This window comes from Notolabrus celidotus, chromosome 15 (assembly GCF_009762535.1).
Source record: "Notolabrus celidotus isolate fNotCel1 chromosome 15, fNotCel1.pri, whole genome shotgun sequence".
NCBI lineage: Eukaryota > Metazoa > Chordata > Actinopteri > Labriformes > Labridae > Notolabrus > Notolabrus celidotus.
In genome coordinates this window covers 19,244,501-19,268,962 of record NC_048286.1, presented here as the reverse complement: position 1 = coordinate 19,268,962, position 24,462 = coordinate 19,244,501, and the positions used below count along the sequence as shown (strand labels likewise).

Genomic DNA, 24,462 nt, shown 5'->3' with positions numbered 1-24,462 from the left:
ACACTTTCCAGGAGCACGTCGCTCTCCACGTGGCTTTTCTTTGTTTGCAAACAAACTGTACTTTCAGAGGAGGAAAAAAGTCCAGGACAAACGTGACGGCGGTGGATAAATACACCCAGATATAACGAGTTGTTTTGACGTTACTTACATGAAGGTGTGGGGGAATGTTATTAGGTCAATACTGGCCAAAATGGTCAAGGCAAACGTCATTCAATACAACCATATAAATAATAAAAACACATTTTTCTTAACTTATCCGAATGACAGCCTCCCGAACGTGTCTTAACATACATAGGCTACTTAAATCATGCTGTCAAAAAAAAGAAAAAAAGACATACAGTAGTCCAATAGTTGTTACAATAAATGATAATCTGATAATGATGTGAACGCCATTACATTAGGTTTTGATTATTCTTTTAAAAACTTTAAATAACTTCTGTAAGTTAGTTAATTTAAGCATGAACCAAAACATGAACCAAAACTACCACTCATCAACATACTCTATTCTCATATATAACGACTTTATTCTATACCTATATGACCAATAAATACATAGCTGTAATGTGATCCTCTAGTCACGTGAAAGCAGGTTAAAACCCCAGCAGGCTGTGTTTTTCTCTCTTCAGGTGAGCAGGAAGGAGGAGTAACGTTTGAACAAAGGATGTCACAACTTCCTTACTCTGTTGCAAAACATTTCTGAGAGCTCCATGCTGAGTTCTCTGAAAGGGTCCTTGATGTGATCAATAAACCAGTTTGAAGCCATGTGTGTTGTACTATTTGCCCACAAGCAAACATGTGTCTACACTATAAAAACATAGACACAGAGCAGGATCACCAGCACAGGTCTCCATCACTACATCAAATAGATCCTGGCATTAGAAATACACAGCATGGAATCAGTATGTTAACCCCCCTGTTATGTTGTGGGCAAATTGACCCATTTTAAAGTAAAAAAATAAATTAAAAAATGTTAAAAGTATTATTTTGCTATGAAACTTCTTCTGCTTGGCTTAATTAGCGTAAACAACATATACAATGAAAATGGCTCATTTCTTATATTTGCATTGCACATCTATGAGAGTTAAAGAACACCATATAAATTGATTTTAATGGTTAGTAATGGAGTTATTCATGAGATTTAAAAAATGTTTATTGTGTTTTTTTGGGGTTGGACACTTTTGGATTATTACATATGCCCCGGGTCAAATTGACCCAGGCACATTATTGCTGTCCCTAAGAAACAAACATAACAGCAGGGTTAAAATAGTTTACATGACATTAGTTACTCAGTCACTGACTTAAGAAAATGGGCCAATTATCGTGAACAGATGAGAATATTGCATGGAGAGTTTATGTTTCTTTTACATAAGCAGCTGCTAATCTCACAACAGTAAATGAAAGAATCCCAGCTGGGAAATGAGGCACATGAAACATCCCCATGAAACAAGGCAAATTGGTTCAACAGAGAATTGATTCTGACATGCTGTACTGTTAACGCAGTGTAATCTACAACTTAAAAAGCAACCCTTCAGAGGTAGTAAGGCTGCCACCAGGTGTATGCTTTAAGAACATGTGCGAAAAAAAGAAATGCTCAGTGGCCTAATACCAAGTGAATGTTCACATGCATGTCACACAGTGAAGATCCGTGATGTAGACGTATGTGTCCCTCTGCTGATTAGTTGATGTACCAGTTACAGATCACACACAGCAGAGGCAGAGACGAGTTTCTACTGGCAGAGGATTTGACTCATCACCATCCAACACACCTTTCTAAATGCTTTTTTTGTTCTTACCAGCCATTAAGCCGTTGGTTAATGATCTTCTTGGAACTCCGGTTTAAGACAAACATGGCTCTGAGGACAAATAGAGTTAAGTGCTTCATGGCCATAAAACTAAGTGTCCAGGTCTGTCAGGCATTTACATAACATGAGGAAGATAAAATACATATTTGTGATGTACAATTTATTCTAAAAAAATGTTTACTAAAAATGCCAAATAAGAAATAATAATAATAAAATTAAAGATAGGGAATTAAAAGAAGAGAGTTCTTTGTGTTCTCAGTGGATCGAAAAAGCAGTGATAGAGCTCCTATGACCTGGAAAAGTCACAAGCATCTATAAATCACACTTGGCACTAACTCAGATAATGAAGTGCTTTAATAAACACAAGAGCAAACACTCCAGCTGTCAATTGGTTTAAAATACAAATTTACTTTTCCTCATAGACGTGGTACATATCCTTTTGAAGAAGAATAAAAGAGTAGAAGTGACTGTGGTGAAGCAAACACCATCTGGTGCTAACAATGGGAAAACAGAGGGTATGTACTTGAGTGCTGTTTCTGGGAATGTAAGAGTTTTAACAACCTGATGAGAGGTGTGTGCTGTATAATCACTCACATATTACACATGGTTTATTTTCGGGCAGCTATTTTTAAAGCTGGCTTCTGAAGTCTAAACAATTATGATCAAAAATAAGGATTTTGGTTGAATTGCAAGCTTTGCCGTGTATAAAGCTCAAGGGCCAGCTCAGACCTCTTAACAGCTTAAATCAGCTCTTAAGTTATCTTGAAAAAAACAATGAATATGACTGGGATAAAAGGGTTAAAATCTGCATTTATTTTTAGAATTACTGAGAGAATATTTTTCCAAAGAAATTAACCTTATTCTTCTCTGTTCCAAATATTATATTATATATATTATCAAAATATGTGCGTGTAAAAGTAAATGTCTAACCCCAAAGCACTCCACTTTCTTCAATCTAGTCTTTCTAAAAAAGTACATGAATCAGCCTAGTGTAGAGTGTATAAAAAAAGGATGTATTAGGTCATCTTCCATTGAAGAAATCAAATATTTATACTCATAAGTGTCTTCATGAAACCGTGACCTGGCTGAGCCTCCTGTGCTGCTGCAGCAGCTGCATTAGAGAGTCAGAGATCTCTCTGTACCTCAGCCCGTACAGGTAGGGAGCAAGTGCCCTTGGCAGCAGCATGAAAACACACATATTGACTGTGCTGATCCACACACGAACATCTTGACTAATGTCCTTCCTGTGGAAAAGACAGAGCTCCATGGTGAAAACAAAGCCAGGGGCAAAGTACAGAAGGAGCAGAAGCCCGTGAGCCAGAAGTGTGACCCGGGCCCTGGAGAAGCGGCTCTGCCAGATTCCCTGAGTCCTTGTGACCATGTAGAGCCGGATGTAGCAGTACAATATAAGCAAGGTGCAGATTAGAGCAGCAATAAAGAAATAGAGGTGGATTCCCACTGTGTCTTTGACTTGAATAAAGCCGAAGGAGATGATGGCCAGACACACAGCCACCTTGCCACTCTGGCTTCCTTTCTCAGTCTCCATAATTATCATCAGTGTGAAAGGGTAAATGGCTGCCACCACCCATAACCCCACCAGAATGCGGTGGGTGCGTGCAGGTGGCAGAATATCATGGTAATGAAGAGGCCAGCGGACTGCAGCGTAGGTGTCCACCACCATGAGTGTGACTGTGAGGATGGCGCAGCAGTAGGTGGTGACCGTGAAAGCTGTGATGACTTCACAAAGCAGCCAGGGGATCGGAGCCCTCACAGCGTTACAGATCACCGTGGACAGATTGAGGATGAGGAAGAGCATGTCAGCTATCAAGGTGTTGGCCACCAGCAGATAGCGCGTCTCCTGACGCAGGGCACGGGACAGAAAAATACACGTCAGGAGCACGGGGTTGGCCAGCAAGGTGGCCAGAGTGAAAACTGTGGTGGGGATGAAAAAGAACTCAAGATGCCACCTGTGCAGACTCTCCACCCATTCCTCTGTGATGTTGGAAATGAGGACTGATGATGTCATTTTGTGACAGATGCTTAGACTGAGGTGTGCCGACTACTTCCTCTCGCAGCTTCCTGTAAGCAAAAATAACATATATCAATATGAACAACTAGGATGGACCCCCATTAAAATATAAGCATGATCATTGATCTATAGACTTGTTTATGTCTTAAATACAGCAGTTATAAACAGCTGCTAGTAAACAGAACTCTCTGCATTAACAGGGTAAAAAAGCATCGACTACATTATTACCATGATGTGTGTGATGAAGCTTTGAACACCTTTATTGTTATTTAGTCAAATTAAGAAGTCAAGTCCACTAATATTCAAATATGTACAGTACACAGTAATGTGCCCGGCCCATCTGAGTGTTACTTTACAAATATTAACAAATATAAATGAAGTTTTGGAGTTAATAATAAACTCAAGTGTAAGGCAACATCATATAACATTCGCAGCCCTAAGTACATTACAAAAGCCTTATAACTGACTTCAGCTGCTGCAAGAATGCTTTCATAATATTCATATATTTGCCTTTATGATTTAGTGTAGCAACACTATGTAATAAATAGTTATATATCTATGGGAGAAATTAAACATTGACTAGACAACAGCTATTCTACAATAGCTAACGAGTGCTCAACCACTTGAGATGCATCCAGAAAATGACTTACCTCTGTTTGTGCTACAACATTTATCAACAAATTATTGATTTCTTCACTAGCTTTTGATTGATCAAAGGAGAGTTTTTCTTACCTGGTGTCCAGAACAGAGGAACGTCTGAGTGTGTCACATCCATTAGGATTAGAGCTTTTATAAATCAATGGCTGTTTTGTACGTCTCGTCTAGTCTGTCGGCCTTATCTGATGCTCTCTTTGTTGACTCATTCAGATAATACAGGGATGGAGAAAGCTGCAGCCACTTGGCTGTAACATAGTTACGGGGTGGAGCTTCCATATGCTTAGCTTCCCAGGACATTTTCGCTATTTCAACAACTTCTACCCAAGTTGTCTTGGACGCAAACTGGCTGCAAGTGGTCATTTAAAAATCACCTAGATAAATTTGATGAGTTTGAAATTTCAATCTTAGTTATGGTGGCAGCCAAGCCTTTAAAAATGATTTAAAACCACTTAAAGAAAGTCAAAATCATAGTTTAATGTGAATTAAAAGAGCATTTAAACAAAGTTTGTGGCTACAAGTTGTAACTCAGAGAACAAGCTCAGAAACAGTAACCATAATGTTTCTGCCTCTCAGATTATTTTCTTTAGCAACGAATGACAAACCTGAATTCAAAAACATCCAAAACCAATAGTTCATTAGTTCATTAGTCCCTCTTGGATATGTCTCATCTCCTCTCCCCAACTGTTATTTCTTTCTTCTGTTCTTGTATGCACTTCTTCGTCCAGCCTCCTCATCTTCCACCTCCTCTGCATCATCATCATCACTATCAGCTTCAATGCTGCCCGTCCGCTCCACTTCTTCCTCATGCCATTCTCTCACCAACAGTCTTTTAAAAACATCAAACTCCTCTGCTGACGCCATGGCAACATCTGTGAGGAAGGTGTCCTCGCTGACATTGAGGATGCTTTCCAGTCTGGGGTTGACGATCATGGTCTGTCCTTTCTTGTCGGGGGTCTCATACAGGCCCCGGCGCTCCAAAAAACAGTGTCGACAGCGCACTTCGTCCAGAGGGAAACGGAACAACCTGGACTTCACCATCTGGGCCTGTTTGACGCCCATTCGGAAGTAGACATACTGTGGAGAGAGGGGATGATACGTGTTGTTAAAATGAATGACAATGATGGTTTGAAATGACAAAAAAACAGAACCTTGAGTATTGAACTTTTGATGGGCTACCAATCAAAATGACCTCGGAATAACTGCAAAGCATGTAGACATTGATTACATATTTAGAACGTGCACTTCTGCATATTTCTTAATGTGTGAAAGCTTTATCCTTAAAAAGAAATAAACAAACACTGTGCACTTATTCTGCTGACTCCCACCTCAATTATATCGCACCACAGTAGTGTAGCAGTGCAGCATTTATTGGAACAATAAATCTAAAAAGTCAAAATCATAAAAGTTGTTTCATTGCATTCATTTGATTCCCAAATAAAGACAACAAAAACGGTTTAGAAATACAAAATCATTTTAACCATGCAATTAAAAATGTTATTGATCATGATTAAAAACTTTGTAATAAATCCAAAACTGTATGGATGTTTGGACAAGTTTTAAGGAAGTCAATAAATCTGAAGTTACAGCAAGATAAGAACTTTACAATGAGAAAAGCTGCCCGACTGCAAACAGTGTTAGACAGTTTTACTTACATAGAACTGCAACTAACTATTATTAGCAGTTAGATTAAAGAATAATCATCCAGCCTTATGTAACTGAATTATTTCATTTTAGAGTTTAAGTTTCTATCTGAGTCGTTTTGTTAGACTGATGAACCTGACCTTATACACAAACTTACAATGTTTGATAAAAGGATAGCACAATTGATGATTGGTCAAATAATAAGCAAGTAATTAATCATTAATTATGTGTTATGCGCAAGACTAAAATCACCAATCATCCTCTGTTGTTGGGTCAATATGCTTACCTGAAACTTGTACTCCAGTTGACTGGTGTTTTCCACTACTACAGCTGGACTTTCTCTGAGGATGTCTGTGACCTGCTGGACCGTAAACAGGCACCTCTCTCTGAGGAACATCACCACATATTTTATTGTCTTCAAAGGCACCGTGAGGATCTGGGGGTAATAGGCCACCACTCGTTGAAGACTGCCTGAATGAGGGACATAAGAAAAATATTGGATGATAGTAATGCAAATAACCTGATTAAAACTGAGTCTCTGGGTGTGAATAACTTCTCACCTTCAACCAAACCCAGTTTGCGCAGGTTGCCTATCCGCTGCTGGAGCAGAGACTCCTTCACAGTGAAGAGCTCAGGACATTTTTCTAGCAGTTTGAGCACACTGGAGGGATTGAGGCCCAAAAAAAAGAGAGCTGTGAGAGTTGAAGGAGCATGTTTGGCAGCGTTTCCTCCTCTGATTTTAGATATGGCATCAGAGATCTGCTCTGCCTGAGTGTCTGTGAATCCCAGATCACAGAGAGAGTCCTGGGACAGCTCTGTGACTGGCTTTATGGACAGAGAGGTTAGCTCACTGAAGTCGTGTTGAGTTGACTTTCGAGTAGTCTGGCTGCTGGAGGAACAGAACAGTCTGCAGCGGATGCACAGAGGCTGGAGATGACATGACCCAAACTGAAGTGGACTGAATACAGAGGAGGGGTTGCTTCTCAGACTCCACAGAAGACCCTGTAAGTAGAGACTGTGGTCATACAAATGAACAGCAACTTTGTATCCGTGTACCCCTGTCGTAAAAATATGGGTCCAGTCAAAACACGACAACTGTCACTGTTAATAATGTGATCAATCACAGAGGATACGTTTGCAGAGAGAATGCTGATAAACCAGCTACGATATCATTGGCTTTAAGTTAGCAAACATAAAGGTTACAGCGGAAATGTATGACCTTTAAGTCGTTTAAAGACATTTTCAATACGCGACACAGTAGATCAAATTTTTTTTGTACATGTCAAATTATTTCAAGCATGAAAATTGTAAGAAATGTAAATATTTTGTATGACTCCGGTTTACCCGACGTGCAGCAGCTTGGGTACCCATGCTCGTCCGTCGCACTTGTATTTCCGGCTCTAAACGTAAACATCGAACAAAGGTTCCGCTGTGCATTGCTTGCATTTAGACGGCAAGGATGCAAGTTCGTCAACAAAAAAATGGAATCATCAGTTTAAAATATTCAGTGGTGGACAAAGTACACAGCTTCATTACTTAAGTCAAAGTATAGATCCTCCAGGTCAAATCTTACTCCAATACAAGTGAAAGTTGCTCTGTCAGATTATTACTTGAGTTAAAGTACTGAAGAACTTGCTTTTACAAATACCTAAGTATTCAAAGTACTTCTTCTCAAAACATTGTATTTTCAAAATACATAAATGCAGTCAAGAATACATAGGAGTACATTCTGTTGCATCATGTTTATTTAGATACCATCACTTGAAATCTCTAAAAACTATACCATGGAATAAAAACAGAAACTAAGTTACTCCAAGCACAGACAACTTAGTTTGAAATGTTCATGTGGAATGAAACAAACATAACGTAGCTGAACACACTTTCTCAGGTTGGACAGTGAATGTTTGTATATTTGGGCAGAGTGGGAAACAGGGAGAACATTTCAAATGATACATATCATTCTTCATTGAAGATATGTACATGGGTGCTCAGGTGGAGAATTATAGCCATCATTACCACCTCTAAAGGAACTGCCTGACCTGAGTGAAATCTGCTCTGTGTTTGCTCCACAAATTCATGGGCTGACTTCAAAGCTAAAGCAGTGAGTAACTAGAGCATTGATAGAAATGTAGTGGAGTGAAAAGTACAACAATTGTCTTCTGAATGTAGAGGAGTAAAAGTAATAAGTACCCCCCCAAAATAATACTCAAGTAAAGTACAGATACTCAAAAAATTTACCTAAGTACTGTTCCCAAGTAAATTTACTTTGTTACTGTCCACCACTGAAATATTATATCGAAGAGGAGAAATGATTTGTTATGGCATGATATAATCCAAAGTAACAATTAGATGATAAGGCCGAACAGGTAGTTCTTAAAATATTTCCAATTTCACTTTGTCAGAAACATTTGAAAATGACTGGGAGATTTTCTGTTGACTGGAAGCATTAAATTGCAGTAACTTTACAATATTTGCAAGACCAACTTATTAAAAATGTCAACACTTCTAATAAAAAGATAATTCCTCATTCATTCCTCTTCTAAAAAAAGATGCTTAAAAGACACAAGTGTTAAAGCGTAAAATATTTATTGACAAATAAAAATACATAAAATATTGTAAATATACTTACAACTTAATTAAAGCAAGATTAAAATATTTGGCATAAAACACATTTGCTAAACAAGTGTTGGACAAATGAAACAAATCCCTATAACTTCAATCAAACCAATTTTTCTGTGCAGTTCTCTGAGGTAACAATTCCAACTTATAAATAAATCATTACAGAGATTTTTATTCCTCAGATTTTCCTAAATCTAAATAATAAATAAGATATAGATAAAACAAAAGGAATAACTTCTGGTATGCCATGATGCTGTTGTTAATCTATGTAGCAATCCTACATATAAACAAGCACATTTTGACAAAAACCTCACAATTACTAACAAACTGTGTTTCCTTCATACATATAAAGGTCTATTTGTCTCTAACAGATTTTGTCTAGACTAAGCAGCATTTGATTTAAGCCTTGGATTAAGACAAGCTATTCTTTGCACTCAGTGTCCTTTGCATTGCTATATTCTGGACGGTTGTTGGGCTTCACTCCATTTTAATGAAGTTTTTAGTCCTCACGGAGGTACTTCTGGAGCTCTGTTTCCAGGGCCACCATTGACAATCTGTCATCTTCATCTTCCTCCTCGTAGTCAGGAAGACTCTCATCGTACTGATCCGGGTAGAAGCTTTGTATGTCATGTAGTTGTTGACCTGACTCCTGGTGCTGTGGTGAACCTGTGAAAAAGAGAGGATGTGAAGTTAACTTCTGCTTGGTCATAAACTTAATATGCACAGCTGCAAGAACAGATCAAGCAGATTCTCTATTGGAACACAAAGAGAAGAGGCGTAACAAAATGCCCAAAATAGAGAGAGATATACAGTAAAAATACAGAAAAAATTGGCAGCAACAGCTAAAATATATATATTTTTTCATACAATAATTCAAATCAATAAATTAAAACAATTAAACAAATAGAAGTCAGACAACCCAGTTAAATTTGAATGAAACAAAATAAATACCAAAAATGAATGTGAAGTCAATAAAAACTATGACTAATCCCTTAAATCACTCTAGATTAAAAGCCAGATTAAAAAGCTGGGGGGTCTATTTTATTTAAGTTTTATATTTGGACATTTTCACCTTTATTTGATAGGACAGCTGAAGAGAGACAGAAAATGTCAAAAGCAGAGAGTGGTTGAAGACCTGCAGCAATTGGTTGAGGAGTGGAACCATGCAACCGCTGCAGAGAGGACTTTAGCCTCTGTATATGGGGCGCGTACTTAAACTGCTAGGCCAACAGCACCCAAGGTAGGGGGTCTGTTTGGGTCTCTAGAGTAAAAAACTGGCAAAGCTCTATTCCAACCTAAAAAGTAACTATCAAAAAAATAAAGAGAAAGGGACGTTTATCATATATGAAGTTGGAGGCAAGTCTGGTAATTCTGTTTCTAGCTGTGGTTTTAAAAAGTACTTACAGTAGCTCCGAGATGTTGGGACCACCTCTGTCCAGCTGTACTCTGCCAATGAAATGGGCTGGCTGATCCAGGTCTGCAGCAGCAGCTGGTCCAGAGTCAGTCTCTGAGCAGCATCAGGGTACAGCAGCCCAGATAATAAACTGTTCAGTTCTGGGATGTACAAAGAGGCATTTCAGCTCTGAGTTGTATACATGTTGAAGTAAACAAAAAGTGGAATTTCTTCCAGGTTTTAAATCAATGAGAAAACTGTTTGCAGCAAGCATACCTGAAGAGAGGGGGAACGGGGGCTTTAGTTTGGCCTCCAAGATCTCCTCCACACCACAGAAAGGGTTCTCACTAAAGAGCAGAGTGTAGAGCAGCACACCAAGAGACCACATCTCAAGCTCTGGACCTTCATAGCTAAAACAGAACACCAACAAGAAGATGGTAGATTAGATTGCGATGAGACAGTAAAAGAGAGCATTTGATTCATCAGTTAAGTCAGAGTTCAAGAATGGTTTTTTGACTTGACGATCTGTAAACCTATAAAAGCTACACATAGTGTAACAGCACATCATAAAAGTAAACGGGTCATGAAGACTTTCAGTGTGCTCTGACCTACAAGGACAACTATTCCCCTTAAATCTAAACCATCTGTTATGAGGGGTTATGTATTGTACGTACGGGTTTCCCTGCAGCACCTCCGGGGAGCAGTACTCCAGCGTGCCACAAAAATTATAAAAGAGCTTCCCAGGAACCATCATCGCAGCAGAGCCGAAGTCAATCAGACGGATGTGGAAACATTTATCGATGATGATGTTCTCGTCTTTTATGTCCCGGTGAAGGATGCTCTTGGTTCTCAAGTGGAAGACGGCGGCCACCAACTGAGAAGAAACAGGAACGCCACTTTACAAAGGAACAAATAAACACTGCCGCCATTACTTTTTTTGGATTGCTCTTTTCGTACCTGTCTGAAGATGTAGCTGGCCAGTGGCTCGTCAAGCCTTGGCTGCATGTCTATGAATTCAAAAAGGTCCAAGCCCTCTCCGTGTTTCTCCATCACCATCTGAAAATAACTCCCGTTTTCGAACACCTCCAGCACCTAGGGGCAAACATAAACGGAAAGACTGAGCAAAAGTATTCAGTATGATGGTATCAGATTTTTAAATGTGTGTTAAATGGTTCTCATTAGACACAGCAGTTACCTTGACTATGTTGTGGTGCTGCACTCGAGTCAGTATGGCAATCTCCTGGCTGACTCGTCCCAGCATGGGGTCATCCACCCAGCAGTCACTCACTATCCTGGCCTTGCTTATGAACTTCACCACCACCTGCAAATTCAGACATAATGTGTCACCAGAACAACCAGGTTCTTCCCCAGTGTTATAATAAATATCAGCATTTTGGATGTAAATAAATCAGATGTATTTTTCCCGCATTCTCCAACTTTCTTCCTTACTTCTTGTCCATCACAGCGCCTCAAAGCCTTCCAAACAAAACCAAAGGCTCCTTTCCCTACAGCTTTAAGAGGCTGGTACTCTTCTACAAATTGCCCGTCACAGGCTCGAGACTGGTCCAAGTCCATGGTGGAGCGCAGTGCCTCCCCATGGCTGGTTTCACCAATCCTCTAAAGAAAGAACCAGGAAAAAAAGAGAAGACAACTTAAATGCAGATAAATAATTTCTAAAGGTTTTCATTTACACGCTATATCATGTGCCAATGACGTTTAATGCCACTGACCTCTCCTAGACGGGTTTCTGAAAGGTTGTGCAGTGATTTATTCGTTTGAAACAGTGACCCCAGCTGGCCAGGCCTGCTCATCCACACACAGAACATGGAGCTTCCATCCCGGAGGTCAGCCCTGCTCACATCGCACTGCACATCTGGAGACAAAATATGAGTACTGGCTGAAGTCTTTTTGCTTTTGTTACACGAACAGTTGATTCTTTTTGAGAACAAAAGGTGGTCAAACCTATTCTTGTGCCATCTCTGTGGTATGCACTTCCTTCATATCTCCCCTCTACTATCTGCATGCCATCTGAGGACAGGTTGTGTCCACTCGCTGTCTGTTTCTTAGGAGTAGAAGTTGCAGGAATGTCGTTCATGGGCCGATTCTCATCATTCATTCGCCCGCAGAACTCCTGACTCTTACTTTGATGAATAGTAGAGAGAGCAGCCCACTGATGCTGCTCACCCTGATCTTTTTCTTCTTGCACTTCACTTAGACCATTTGTAGCCTCTACACCAGCGTTCACACTTTCTGCAGGTTCTGTTTCTTGGTCAGATCCTATCACACATGGGGAGGGAGTACGCAGGAGCTCATCTGTATCGCAGGATGTAATGGAGTGTTGGTTATCATTATTGTATCCTCCGCCACTGAGCAGCTCTATACTACTGCTCAGGTTGAGATCAGCCATGGCCTGAGTCACCAGATCGCCATTACTGTTGAGGTCCAGATAACAGCTGGCTGACTCTACTATGTGTGCTGAGTGGGAATCTTCCATTTGGCCTGGATCAGAGCCACCATGGCCAGGAAACTTTTCACAGAAACCAGAGGAAGACCTGGGGAATTGAGTTTTAATTAACTGATGACAAAGTGAAATACATGGTACTTGATCAAATCTACTCAGAATCAAAATATCCAGATGGTTTCATTTCATCAAAAAGATAAAAATAAGGGAAAAAAACACTTTCTGCTGCTATTCTAGTCAAATAGTCTGTCCTCTCTGTATTTTTTTTACTAGTAGAAAAAGTTAAATAGAGAGAGTTAAGTAATTTTGAGTTTAAACTTGAATCCACAAGCATGACAAAGATTTCAACGTTTTCAGCTATGTATAAATTAAAGCCCTTCTAATGAGATGAATGGCATCAGAAATATTAAGCAAGCTATCTTGAAAATAAGCTACCAAGGTGATAAAAAAAAATAGGCTATGCAAGTTGTATATTTTGGATATAAAAAAGGGGTTGATGAATGTTTTAAAGTCAAAGATTGCATCTTTGCACATTACCTGCTCTCCAGGGAGATAACCTCAAAGCTGGAATCTTGGCGGACAGACCCACATGAGCATTGTTCTTTGCCTGCATCTGTAAACGGGCCACCTTCCCTGCCAGCAGCATGTCCATTATGACAGGCTGCGCCTAAAAAGATAAAACCCAGAAAAATGAAAAGTACTTTCTTAGGGCCTGCACCAGTGATGCAATCAAGTTATTACTGCAGTTCTGCAGTTTAACAGTTAAACCATCATGATCACAACACAAAAACAACGACAGTTCAGCTGCATCATACCCGGTATAAGCTGGATGCCTGGCAGAGTACTTTTATGAACTTTTCTCCCGGACTGCTGCTCTTGGGTACAGTGCCGGGGTTTGGTGAAAACCACAGAGAAGGCATCTTCTTCAGGAGGTTCCACCATGGTGAATGTCTTAAGGAGTGCCTGAGTGGTATCAGCATTGTCCAGCTGGTTACTACAGGGAGCCACCTGTGCAGCCTGCTCCAGCAGCTCTGCAGTGTCGTCGGCCCTAAGGAGAGAATAGTTTGATTTTAATCAGAGCTCTAAAGTGTAGAGGCGTTTTTCGACCGGAGGAACTTTACCCCAGAACTAGGGACTTTACCCGGAACTACGTGCGTTTCGACAGACGGACTCCGGGCGAAAAAGTAGTTCAGGGGTAGATAATCTCCCCCTGAAAATACCCTGCTAGCGGGGTAGTACTTTTCAAAAAGCCCCGGGGCTTTTGAGAGCAGGGCCTGCAATGCTGAATGTGTCTGATTGGCGGATTAACCGCAGTGTTTTTATTCCGTCCGCCGTCCACATTAACATCACACACGTGTGATTCACGAATGCGTCACCCCAGGTGTTACGGTTTTAAAAGTGACCCTGTAAACTGGAGACAATCAGCTGAATGTAACAGTGTTTGTGGAGTCTACACAGCTGTTGAAACATAGGGGGAGTTTTAAGATTCAATATCCTGATCAGATATTTAATGATTGTCTAAAGACATTTATGAGGGATACATCCGGCTGAAAGTCGGCAGTAAACAGGGTCGCGGTTTAAACCAAAACCCCAGCCATCTCTGCCACGGCTTTTTGAGTTAAAAGGGATTTTAAAGTCGTGTTGAAACGTCTTTGCTAGTCGCGCTTATCTCGTCTCACATGTTAATTCAGTGACATTATGTGCCTTTTAAAGCAAACAGTGTGTGTTGGAGATATCATTGTTAAGTCCTGCTATACCGTAGGGATCCCAGAGTTAGAAAGCACTAATAAAGCTGTGTTGATGTTTTTATCAGGCCGTAATCTCATAATTGTAAGGAAAAAAGTAAGAAGAGCACAAGACACCCCTTTAAGATACTGGTAAGTAGCAGCATGCAGTTGAGAAATGACGAAACTCACTTTTCTGTCATCATTGACATGTGCACACAGAGTGAATATTCATACCTCCATCACATGTCTGTGCTAATCATAATCAGTGCATTCAATAAGTCCTGGTTACCTGAACAAAAACCCATTATTGGTCTCTGCTCAAAGATACAGAGTAAGTTCTCTCATCAAGGGTTAGGGTTAGGGTTAGCACTCCATAGATCTGTATTTAGAACACTGGAGAAACCAAACAAAAAAAACAAAGTAGAATGAATTGTTATTTGACCCTAAACCGTGATTATAAATGATCTACAAAACAAAGAAGTTTCCTGACCAAATACAGGCTGAGTGACCACCAGCTAGCTGTAGAGACAGGGAGACACAGGCAGACATGGCTGCTCAGAGAGGAGCATCTATGTGCTCACTGCTTTACAGGGGACATAGAGACAGAGATGCACTTCCTCCTCCACTGTAGCAAGTTCTCTTTACTAAGAGATTCCCACTACAGGGAAATTACTACATTAGTAACAAACTTCCCAACATTAACCTCAGAAGAGAAACTGTCAGTTCTCCTGGGGGAAGGGTCAGCAGCTCCTCTGGCTGCTAAATATGTGTCTGCCTGTCACAGCCTGAGGGACGCACCATCCCATAATATTTGATTTTAAGTGAAGGTTTTGTGAGCATACCGCATCAAGTGAAGACATTGAGATATGCTGTATGGGTGACACCATCGTTCATTAATGTGTATAAAATATGTAATGTGTATAATATGTAATTAATATACATGTAATATATATAATATGTTATAAATATATATGTAATGTATGTGTATAAATCTTATGTGCTTTGGCAACAACATGTCTTTGTTCATGCCAATAAAGCAAATTGAATTGAATTCCCATAAGATGTATTCTTCTTTAATAGTGAGTGAGAAAATGCAATAGCAAATCATTATCTTCAGTGAATGTTATACTTAATGTTTTTTTTGCAGAAAGAATAACAATCATTAAATAAGGCATTAAGAGTCAGGCATAACTTTGGCCCTTATGATGATATAGGGTTGTTTTTTGGAGTGGGCAGTGTTTTTTCCCCAGGGCACTTAGAGAGAAGTGTTCTTCTGCTGGAGAAGCTGTTTTTCTTGCATGTTTATTTGCAATACAAGCTCAAGAGGACTATTAAAGTGAAATGTATAGTCAAGCAGATACAGTCCACTAAGGAATAAACCCTGTTGATAGTGTTCTTAAAGACTGTTAAAAAAAGAGATATGACACTACAGTATTACCTCGTCAATGCTTATTAAAGTACTTTTTCTAATTCAAGTGCAACACACACACACACACTTTCTTATGTACCCTTGGTACCTCAAATTTAAATCTATCACTAAAACTGCTAACTGTCTAAGTTGAAATATACTGTAAATAAGAATATATTGTCAGACCAACCATGCAGTCACACTCTTTGTCCAGCAGGTGGCACAAGAGAGGGGTATTTACACATTGACAATCACAACTCAGTAATCCTAACTTTCCACTATTAACTGCGAGGAGTATTTGATTTGCTTAAGTTCAAGAGGAATCAAGCAAAATAGGGGAAATCCTTTTGATTTCAGGTTGTAGCAAGAAAACTCTGGACCAAATTTGATGTTAAGGCAAACCTGGCACACATAAAGAGACAAAGATGAACGGTGACGTCATCCATAGGGTATTAACGAGAGTTTTGGTGTCCCAACTGAGTAGATAAAGACAAGGAAAGAGTACCAGGCCTGACTATAGAGGGGTAGTGTTTCCGGTTTACGGCCAGCCACATTAAATATAAATGCAGCTGCTTCTATGTGCCTGGATTTTGCTGCAGCAGCTTTTATTAGTCTTTTTTTGGGACCCCAAAGTACACATTCTGGTTCATCAGAGAAGTCTGCAGGCACAGCATTCTCTGTGCAGTTTTTTAAAGTCATATACAGAGACATGTGTTTTCTGCATAATACAAAGTCACACTATACAAAGCATCTGGGTGGCTTATGAACATTAGACTATATAGATTGCAACCTACATTACCACACGTGTGGAGGTGACAGCAGGAAGAGAGAGGGTAGACAAAGCGCCCTGTTTGTCCAGCCTCGTGCTGGTTCCGGTGAAGATCCTTCCTCTCCCTCTGGAGGTTCTACCTAGGGCGGCGTGATTCACCATGGCCATATCACCGGCCACAAGTGAGGAAGGGTCTGAGGTTGTGAGACGAGGGTGGAATTATTATGTCACACATAATGCAAATAAAAGTAAACACAGACAAGGAAAAAAGTGTTAAAGCAACCCAAAAGTATCAGCACTGGCATGGTAGGATACCGTTAAATTGATAAAACCATTTCTGTTTCATCCGTGTATGTTTTTATTTGACTTCAACTGACAACAGATAAATCAAGAGCTTTCAAAAGCACAATTTGGGGATCATTTTATTTATTTTGTCACCTCTGTTATTCCTGTCATGGGCTCATTTAGGAAAGCAGAGCTGCCTTAATTTAGGGATTGTAAACACGATGCATAATGTTGGTGTGGAGGTGTCAGTACCTCACTTAGCTTGTGGCAGTGATATGCTTGTGTTTATTTACCCTTTTTTTATGTGTAGCAAATAAAATAATAATATTAAACCGATGCAAAATAAATATTATCCAATAGCGTCTTTAATGTTCGGACCAGAAGGAAAAGTTTCTGTATTTCAATCTGTGGTGTGAAACTGTGGAACAGTCTCAATATGGAGCTACAGCAATGTCAGAACATAATCCAGTTCAAGAAGAAGTATAAAGAAATTATTTTCATGAGGTACAAGGAGGAAGACGTTGAGAATCATGAGGTGTTTAAATTTGATTGTAGGTGTAAACATGAAGATAATATATGAAGATTTGACGTGTGGGAATGCACTAGTGTAATGCCAAAAAATTGTGAATAAAGGGGTAGGATTAGATAAGTTTTAACTTCATTCTACTCCTTTTCGCACATGTAAAGTAAAATGTTTCAGTGTTTGCAAATGGAACTGATTGATTTTGTTTCTTTTGTATAAATATTTCTTCTTTTCTTCTTGTATGTTTTTTTCTATTTTACTTTTACATGATAAAAATAAAGACATCAAATTAAAGCAAATCAATCAAATGTATACGTGTAAAGATTGATAAGCCCTGGGGTTATAAGATGCTTGCTTTTCTGTGCTTTTTTTTTTAACCTGTTTTTGGGTGTTTATTAGAGATAAACAGCAGTGGTAATTATACACTTAACAAGTGTAGGTCAGATTGAATCTAAAAACATGTAGATAATGCCTCAGATGCTTCGTATTGATGTCAAAACAAAGCTTTACCCCTGTGTCTTTCACCTAATTGAACGCCATAATTTGCCTGTCCCTCAACAACTCTCTTTTTAATCAGTTTTAGACAAATCATAGCAACACTGTCCTGTCTTGAACGCTAGAGGTAAACACAAACTCTTACCAGATTTCCCTGATACTTTGAATGAGACTGCACTTTTGCCAGCCTCTGCTTGATACTCAAAGAAGGAGCTGGCCTTTCTGTCCGAGTGAGACAACCATCCGTAGAAACCGGGCATCAGAAAAGTGATGCTCTGTTGATGACAAACAGCGTTGGCACAAAGTGAGAATTGGCATGTTTCTCAATCCAGATTGCCTTGTTAAGCTAGTCATGATAGCTAACCTTTCTCAGCAGCTCATCCTTTTTGTAGCCAAACAGACTGAGAGCCAGGTGGTCATGGATGCTGCAGATGGAACCATCAGGGTGGAGGAGGAGGAGATCACTCAGAGGTGCAAATGCCCAAATGTTTCCAGAATACTCCAGTGTAGGACTGGGGGAGAGGACGACACTTTCCATTCTGACTTCTATAAGAGTGGAGGAAAAATGCACAGTAAGTTACACATCTGCTAGATGACAGTTATAAAATGCACATCATTGTTTAAAGGCCAATGTTGGAGCTGTTTATTTATTTTTTTGTATGTAGTTGTTTATTTAGTTTAGAATTATTAAGTAGTATTAGTTGTTAGATTTATATAAACTTTTCTTTTTTTAACTCATTTAAGAAGAGCTTTGGGGTTATATTTTTGCTAGTCATTTGTTTAGTATATTTAGATTTTTTGTATATTTAGTATTTCTTTTTTTGCTTTTTTTTGTATGGTAATTAGGAACTGTGGGCACCTGAGGTAGCAGGAGCTGTGCTTTTCTTTTTTCCTTTTGTTTGCTTGCTTGCCATCAAAATAAACCATTGGAAACCACTGAACTTTTGCATGGACATTGGACTTCTTTTGCCTGCGTACATCACATCCCCATGTTGCATCAGTGACCCTTTGATGAAGTTTAGTTTGATAAGTTTGATATTTGATTTTTCTTGGAGTTTTTTACGACAAATGGCCACTACAGTCATGTTCAGTATTGCTTAACACTTCAAATTATTTTGCATCCTGAAAACGTTTCACAAGCTGTTATCACATCTTCATATGGATGATATTGATTTTCAGGTTGTATGCAGTGCTGTAACATATTTTCTAACGCCTCTGTGGTGAGCATGTAACAATCATGTATCTGCAAAGTGTAAACATTACAGCTTTCAGATGATGTAGTATAAGATTAATGTGTTATTCAAAGGTTATTCAGTTTTCAGAAGAATTCAAACTCACCAAATTCTGAGATATGAGGTTATCAGAGGTCACTGACAATGTTACTATTTGCTTCATCTTGACTCCCTGCTGCTTTTCGTCAGGGCTTGTGAGCTTTTTAAACATATTTATTTTCCATGAGGGTTATATTTTATCTCTCTTTGCTTCTGTATCTTTTTTGTAAATATAAATCCTACATACTTAAGAATAAAAATAAAAAACAGAAAGGATCATTCGCCATTGTCTCCAGAAGTATTTTAGGTGCTCTCTAATCCCTCTCTGACCTAGCAATAAAACCCTGCGGCAAAAACATCCTCACCAGCAGACAGATCTCTTCCATGATGTTTCTCACTGTGTTCAGGATTCAAGCCTCCTGTTTTGCAATCAGAGGTGTTGAGAGGTGAGCCAGACTGCTCTTCTTCTACATCGGATCTTTCAGGAGTCTCTGTTGAACAGGCCCAACCTGTCCCGTTGTTTTGGTGTTGGGATTTCCCACATGTCACTGCGCCCTCAAGTTTGATGCACAGTGGGACAGCTGAACCCCCTTTACTTTTACCACACACTCTCTGAACCCTCAGCATCTGAATGAGGGAAGTAAAAGCAGAGTTAAAGCTGACAGACTTATAAAAAACACTTGAGATTAAACATTGTGGCATATTTTTTTCTGTATTCCTGAACTGACTAAGAAGCACATTTGTGGAACAGAAACTTGAAAGCAAAGCTTACACAGGGATTCTTTTCATAGCTGAGTGGGGCAGTTTTTTGTGTAATGTGTGCTTACCTTGGGCAATGCATTACTGTGGAAGGGGATTTGTAAAGAAGGGATTACGTATTTGACAAACATCCCTTTTAACTCATCCGGATGTTGGTACCCATGGAGCTGGGCAAATGCCAAGTCACAGGTTAAGATGCAGCCCTAGAAATGACATTAAAGATGTTTATTAACATGTTTTAATTAGGAAGAATACTAGGCATTTATATGAAGATGGGACAAGAATAACATTATTGTGATCAAAGGAACTCTTAGAAACAAAAAAGGGGGAAAGAGAGGAATACCACTTAGGCTTGGAAATAAAAATGATGTACTAACATCCTGTGAAAAAGACAGGGAGGCTGATATTCTTTCCACAAAATCCATCATGACAAAACATTGCTCTTCATGTTGTAACTGCCTGTAGGTACACAGCGATACTGGCACCTCTCCAGACGAGGTGACAACATCCATCTACAGGAAAAGCAACAGATTAAACACTTTTAACAGCTTACTAAACATACACAAGACACCTGACTGCACAGTAGTTTGGTATAATCGTGTCAGAAGAAAGGTACCTCGTGCACATATATATATAGTGAGTCAACAAATCTCATAATTGTTAATCTCATACCACTTTTCCAGACACAGCTGCAACAGTTCCATCCACAAGCAAAAAATCCTCTTCCAATGCATCTTCCAGGACCTGGCTGGTTTTCCTCAGGATACAGGACAGCTCTTTTCCAATTAGCTCATCGGTGTTGCACTCAAACAGTTTGCAGGCTTGTTCATTCACTGACAAAATCTGGAAAATGGCAAGAAAAAAAAAACACATGTTCAGCTCTAGTCGAAGTAGTAGTGGTTAAACTCTTCTCAGCTACAACAGCTCACTTTGAGTGCACAAATAGTACCTGTCTGGTTTTATGGTCAACAGTAAGAATGACTTTGTTCGGGTTGAGGGTAGATAGAGATCCAGGAAGGTCAAATTCTCCAGAGATTAATTGGCCGATTAAGCTCTCCCCTTTCTCCAACTCAGTGGATGGATGCGGCAGGCTGACATCGGAAACTTGGGAGCATGGATGTAAGCTGGAAATTTGATGGTTTTTCTCTGCCACAGATGTGCAAATATTCACACATTCACCTGTAATTGAAAATCAAGGACAGGATGTTTTTAAGAATCCCTTACTGGCACCCTCAACTTCAATAGAGCCATCAGAATAGTTCACAATGTTGATTTCCTTGAACACACAAATTCATTGTTCCTCAAATCTAGAATATTGAAATTATTTGACCTTGTAGATTTTAAAATTGCACAAATTTTGTACAAGGCAAGGAAAAATCTCCTTACAGGAAATATTCAAAGATTATTCTTTGAAAGAAAGGAGGGTTATAACTTAAGAGGGAAGTTAAGATTAAAGATGGTGAGTGTTCGGACCACAAGGAGAAGTTTTTGTATTTCAGTCTGTGGTGTAAAACTGTGGAACAGACTCAATATGGAGCTACAGCAATGTCAGAACATGATCCAGTTCAAGAAGAAGTACAAATAAATGATGTTCATGAGGTACAAGGAGGAAGACAAGTGATGAGAATCATGAGGGGTTTACTTTTGATTGTAGGTGTAAGTATGAAGATAGGTTATGAAGGTTTGTTTTTTGGGAGTGCACTCGTATAATGCCAGAAAATAGTGAATAAAGGGGTAGGATTAGATAAGTTTTAACTTCTTCCTACTCCTTTTCGCACATGTAAAGTAAAATGTTTCAGTGCTTGCAAATGGAACTTATTGATCTGGGTTTTTTTTGTATAATAATAATAACTTAATTTTTATAGCACCTTTAAAAACAAATGTTTACAAAGTGCTTTGACAAACAAAGCATAGTTCAAATAACATAGCAAACATTTTGAAGACAGGGAGGAGGAACTTTAACAATGCAAAACAAAATGCAACGCAAGAGGTTAAAAAAAGGAATACACATCAATAAATAGAATGAAGTGGTTGGACAATAGACCAGTAAATCATTGTTGAGAGGTTTTTCAGGGATAAATCAATAAAATAATAAATAAATAAAAATGGATAAGTAAATAAAAGCATTAAAAGGACAATAAAAGAGGTACAAGAAGTACAAAGAAATGATGTTCATGAGGTACAAGGAGGAAGACAAGTGATGAGAAGCACGAGGGGTTTACTTTTGTTTATCGGTGTAAATATGAAGATAATAGCCTATATGAAGATTTGACTTGTGGGAGTGAACTAGCATAATGACAGAGAATAGTGAATGAAGGTAGGATTAGATAAGTTTTAACTTCTTCCTACTCCTTTTCGCACATGTAAAGTAAATTGTTTCAGAATCAGAATCAGCTTTATTGGCCAGGTATGCTTGAACACACAAGGAATTTGACTTGGTAAACTGTGCTCTCTTTGTACAAGGCATAAGAATAAGACCTACAAATAAAAATAACAATATAATAACAATAACATCAGCTATAAATACAAAAGAACAACAAATAGGCATGACTAATATGTACGGACTAAAATAATATGATAATAGTGCAGTGGTGAGTAGCAGAGGTAGTTTTTACATTTAAAAAAAATAGTAGTTAAATAATAAAATAAATAGAAATATGGAATTTCACTGCTTGCGAATATTGATTTTGTTTCTTTTGTATAACTGTTTCCTTTTTGTTCTTGTATGTTTGTATAGCTATTTCTTCTTTTCCACTTGTGTGCTTTTTTTTTGTATTTTTACTTTTACATGTTTTACATGACATCAAATCAAATATCAGTCCCAGTCTCTTATATAGTACATTTGATTTTCTCAGAAACAAAGAAACACTACAAATCTTAACACTGATTGTGATACATTCTGTCCCGTTGTGTATTATAATGTCAACATTTCAGCTTTCTCTCAAAATTACACCCAACACACTCACCTCTTAAAGAACCTGGACTATAGCGACGTCTCAAAGACAGAAGGCCTTTCTTGTGCAGCGGTCTCCGAGTACATGGGTAGGATTTATTCAGGTCACAGTCACTTTCCAAGAGCTCAGAGAAGAGGTCGGGCACCACGCAAATGGTGTCACCTTTACCTCTGCTGCTGTGGATCGCCTCAAACTTAGCCTCAATCGACAGAGACATTGCTGTGGTTTGAAAGAGAAGAAATGAACTCACACATGTTTTGATCAGAGATGATCTTGTTAGAATAATTTGAGGCCCAGGGGTGAGGAAGTCTGATTTTAAGGCAAGGTAAATCCACACTCACCCGTGTTTAAAGGAACAGTGAGGCTCGATGTCTTTGTTGTGAATCAGCTCCCCTTTAGTTGACAAGGTAACGTCTACCCTGCTATACGTGGCTAGCTAGCCATCCGCTGCTACAAACAAAACGCTGCCGTGCCTGTTTGACTCTGAAATACAAAGGTATCCGCTGTGGCTGACTCGGCTTTGTTTCGACTTGACCTTAACGGATCATGTGCACACTGGTGTCCGGATTCTACCTCTTCAAAAGAAGGGAAAAGAGACTTGTATGTCTCTAAAGTTACTGTGTGTACAGCAGTTTTTGTATAAGGCGGGCTTCGAGCGCCGAATAGATTCGAGAAGCCTCCCTGCAGCCAATCACAGATCACGTCTCCAAAGACGAGCATCTCATTGGATAGAACACCGGAAGTGTCTACTTTTGTTGTTATGGGAACCATGTCGCGAATACAGCCCACAGCCAAATGAAACAGATTCCTCCTGAGCAGGTATACTTTTAAAACTTTACTATTTAACATACTATGATTTTAAAAAGGCATCCAGTCACAGTCACCCCAACAGGAAGCTTCACTGTGTTTCAAGATTTCACTGCAGTTCGCTATGGAAATAACATCCCAAGAAATATTTTATTATTTTAGTTGGTTACTTAACTTTTAACTTCAGAAAGTATTGTGTTGTTGTTGAATCAGTTAATTATATTACTGGTTTGAAATCACACTGTTTTAAAATGACCTTGTGAAAAATAATGGATCACATCTTACTTGAATGTAAACTTGAAGCAGGGAGTTGAATTAGTAATGATGTAACAATACTTTTGATTTAATTTCACATCATTAGACTTCCATTGAACATTTCTCACATAAATATTCACCGGAATCATCAGAAACCTGATTCTGATTCTGGTTCTTCTGAATAAAAGAATGCAGGTAATGAAGTCTTCAATGCCCTAAATTTCCTGGGAGAGGACCCACAGACCTCTCTGTTGTTACTTCTTCCTCAATTTGTTTCAATAAGCCCTAAACTGTGGGTATCAGGAGTTTAAAAGGTATTCAAATTCTGTGACCTCCAGGCTACCTACTGCCTCTGTTGCCCATCATTTTTTTTTTTTTACCAGCCCTTATTTTTGACAGCCCTGTTGCCTGTTAGGGTGCAACTACCTTATGATTTCAGGATGTAAAGGACAGACAGAAAACTGAAAAGCTTATGAAATGGTCTTCAAAATGCTGCTAGAGGCAGATCCTCATTAATCACAACTTTATGTGTTGGTGCCCCGTCACAATCAGGTACACTATTGCCCCTGGCCAATCCAGTTAGCCTTTTCTAATTTCAGTAATGTCC

General features: G+C 39.0%; 3 protein-coding genes and 1 long non-coding RNA gene across 5 annotated transcripts; 1 reads left to right on the top strand and 3 right to left on the bottom strand.

Moving 5' to 3' along the window:
- The first annotated feature begins 37 nt into the window (after positions 1-37).
- On the top strand, positions 38-762 carry LOC117827041. The gene is made up of 2 exons (XR_004634137.1): positions 38-154; positions 627-762. It is a non-coding gene; the product is annotated as an uncharacterized LOC117827041 (long non-coding RNA).
- A 1,376-nt stretch (positions 763-2,138) lies between these two features.
- LOC117827270 (probable G-protein coupled receptor 148) lies at positions 2,139-4,157 on the bottom strand. The gene has a single exon (XM_034703804.1). It carries the CDS (start codon positions 3,826-3,828, stop codon positions 2,869-2,871), a length of 960 nt encoding a protein of 319 aa, XP_034559695.1. The 5' UTR covers positions 3,829-4,157; the 3' UTR covers positions 2,139-2,868.
- A 780-nt stretch (positions 4,158-4,937) lies between these two features.
- Positions 4,938-7,593, bottom strand: mterf4 (mitochondrial transcription termination factor 4). Its single transcript, XM_034703803.1, has 4 exons — positions 7,474-7,593; positions 6,690-7,131; positions 6,416-6,600; positions 4,938-5,562 (listed from the first exon to the last, which is right to left on the bottom strand). The coding sequence occupies exons 1-4, from the start codon at positions 7,573-7,575 to the stop codon at positions 5,173-5,175; spliced, it is 1,119 nt and encodes a 372-aa protein (XP_034559694.1). The 5' UTR covers positions 7,576-7,593; the 3' UTR covers positions 4,938-5,172.
- Positions 7,594-9,218: 1,625 nt separating this feature from the next.
- Positions 9,219-23,465, bottom strand: pask (PAS domain containing serine/threonine kinase). Of its 2 annotated transcripts, none has more exons than XM_034703334.1 (21): positions 23,135-23,464; positions 22,806-23,012; positions 20,789-21,018; positions 20,512-20,682; positions 20,217-20,351; positions 19,908-20,042; positions 19,446-19,707; positions 18,174-18,355; positions 17,955-18,084; positions 16,532-16,700; positions 13,418-13,650; positions 13,140-13,269; positions 12,104-12,693; positions 11,872-12,014; positions 11,591-11,758; positions 11,337-11,462; positions 11,099-11,233; positions 10,816-11,015; positions 10,418-10,551; positions 10,153-10,302; positions 9,219-9,414 (listed from the first exon to the last, which is right to left on the bottom strand). In XM_034703334.1, the coding sequence occupies exons 2-21, from the start codon at positions 23,008-23,010 to the stop codon at positions 9,248-9,250; spliced, it is 3,795 nt and encodes a 1,264-aa protein (XP_034559225.1). In that variant the 5' UTR covers positions 23,011-23,012; positions 23,135-23,464; the 3' UTR covers positions 9,219-9,247. The 2 variants fall into 2 exon arrangements, with proteins under 2 accessions (XP_034559225.1, XP_034559226.1); XM_034703335.1 differs by lacking the exon at positions 9,219-9,414 and adding an exon at positions 9,817-10,054 and having other exon boundaries at positions 23,135-23,465.
- Between the last annotated feature and the right edge of the window lie 997 nt (positions 23,466-24,462).